Source organism: Lactuca serriola, chromosome 7, assembly GCF_051521515.1.
Source record: "Lactuca serriola cultivar US96UC23 chromosome 7, Lser_US96UC23_V15, whole genome shotgun sequence".
Lineage (NCBI taxonomy): Eukaryota > Viridiplantae > Streptophyta > Magnoliopsida > Asterales > Asteraceae > Lactuca > Lactuca serriola.
In genome coordinates, this window is record NC_136414.1 from 12768667 (window position 1) to 12770198 (window position 1532).

The 1532-nt window shown below is 37.1% G+C and overlaps 1 protein-coding gene across 1 annotated transcript; it reads left to right on the forward strand.

Annotated features, from left to right (window-relative positions):
• The first annotated feature begins 227 nt into the window (after nt 1–227).
• On the forward strand, nt 228–1272 carry LOC145063738 (uncharacterized). The gene is made up of 2 exons (XM_079011328.1): nt 228–357; nt 467–1272. The coding sequence occupies exons 1-2, from the start codon at nt 294–296 to the stop codon at nt 1270–1272; spliced, it is 870 nt and encodes a 289-aa protein (XP_078867454.1). The 5' UTR covers nt 228–293.
• Nucleotides 1273–1532: the final 260 nt, after the last annotated feature.

Below are 1532 nucleotides of genomic sequence, written 5' to 3' on the forward strand. Positions count from 1 at the left end.
TCTATGTGGTTTTGGTCCCTGGACTTAACTCCCGTTAAGTTGGAACTGTTAAGCCCCCTCACGTGCCTCACACGTGAGGGTAATTTCATCATTTCATATGTCAGGGACCATTTTTGCATAAATGTTTTTTTGGATTAATTGACATTTACCCCTCATTTACTTTCCCCAACACTCGTCAACTCCCCAACTCCCTCCTTCTTGCTTCTGCTCCATTGAACCTACAAAAAACCCTCGTTGCTTATCCAAACAAGATAATCGACACTACACATATAAGGGCATACGTTTAATACGAAATGGTGTTCGTAATGTGGCATATCAGACCAAAACACGAAGTTGTTGATGTATCAACTGTATATGGTAAGCTGCTCTGTTTTCTTTAACTTCTATACTTTGCATTTTCTTATTGATTTAGAACAAAAAAATGCAAAATTTTAACTTTGTTAATATGTACAATTTTGATTTTTAGCTGGTGCACCCACATGGTTTAGTATTAAGCTTCATCACGGTGGGAAATTTACTAAATTACCTGATATAAAGTACATTGGAGGTGAAGTGCGTTATGCTGATTATGTGGACATTGATGAGTTTTCTGTGCATGAACTTGATGACATAATGCTTGACCTAGGTTACCCAGACCCACAGAATTTTGAATTCGCTGATGAATCCCCAGTTATATACTACCATTTTAGGATACCCAATGGTGACTTTCAATTTGGTCTTAGAGCTTTAGGGAATGATCAGGATGTGATCAACCTTTCTAAATACATTGCACATAACAAGCTGATTGAGGTGTACACAGAGCATGGAAAGACAAATTTATTGACTTACTTCATGTCACCAAATGCAAATGGTAAAGTTGTCATTGAGGAATTACCAGAAAATGATGATCAAGGGGCTGAAGTTGAGGGTCAAGTTCATGCAGATTCTCTAATGAAAATTATGAACCATGGTAATGGTGAGCCTATTGGTGAGTTCATGTTTCTGATTCTTTTTGGGAGTAAGAATGATAGTTTCTCACCAGAGTATAGAAGGGGTAGGGTTGGGAATTCCAAAATAGGTGAAAGTTCTTGTAGCAAGAGGCTTAATTTAGATTATATTGATGAGGTTGTTCACATTTCAAAGGAAAAGAATGATGATCAGGATGGTTCAACTAATGTTGAGGAGGCAGCAACTTGTGTTCATATTGATGAGATGGATTGTGTTAGGGAGGCTGCAAATGTTGTTCAAGAGGCATCAACTGTTGATGAAGAAGACTACAACACCCCCTGTTAATAATGTTGATGAACAATTGAATGAGTTATTTGATAACCTTATGGAAAATTTGATTGGGAGTGATGATGATAATGCAGAGTATGAAGGGGATGGAGAATCTGAAGAGGGTAATCAAGAGTATGAAGAGGATGATGAATCTCAAGAAAGTGATCCAAATTTTGAAGAGTATGATGAATCTGAAAATAGTGATCCAGAGTATGAAGAAGATGAGAGACAAATAGAAGATGAAGATCATATGGATCACATAATGGATGTTGACA

Bases quoted from the DNA above. Each gene is read 5' to 3' on its own strand.
- LOC145063738 (XM_079011328.1), top strand. From the start codon at position 294: ATGGTGTTCGTAATGTGGCATATCAGACCAAAACACGAAGTTGTTGAT. The intron at 358-466 runs GTAAGCTGCTCT...TTTGATTTTTAG, and splicing joins TGATGTATCAACTGTATATG to CTGGTGCACCCACATGGTTT.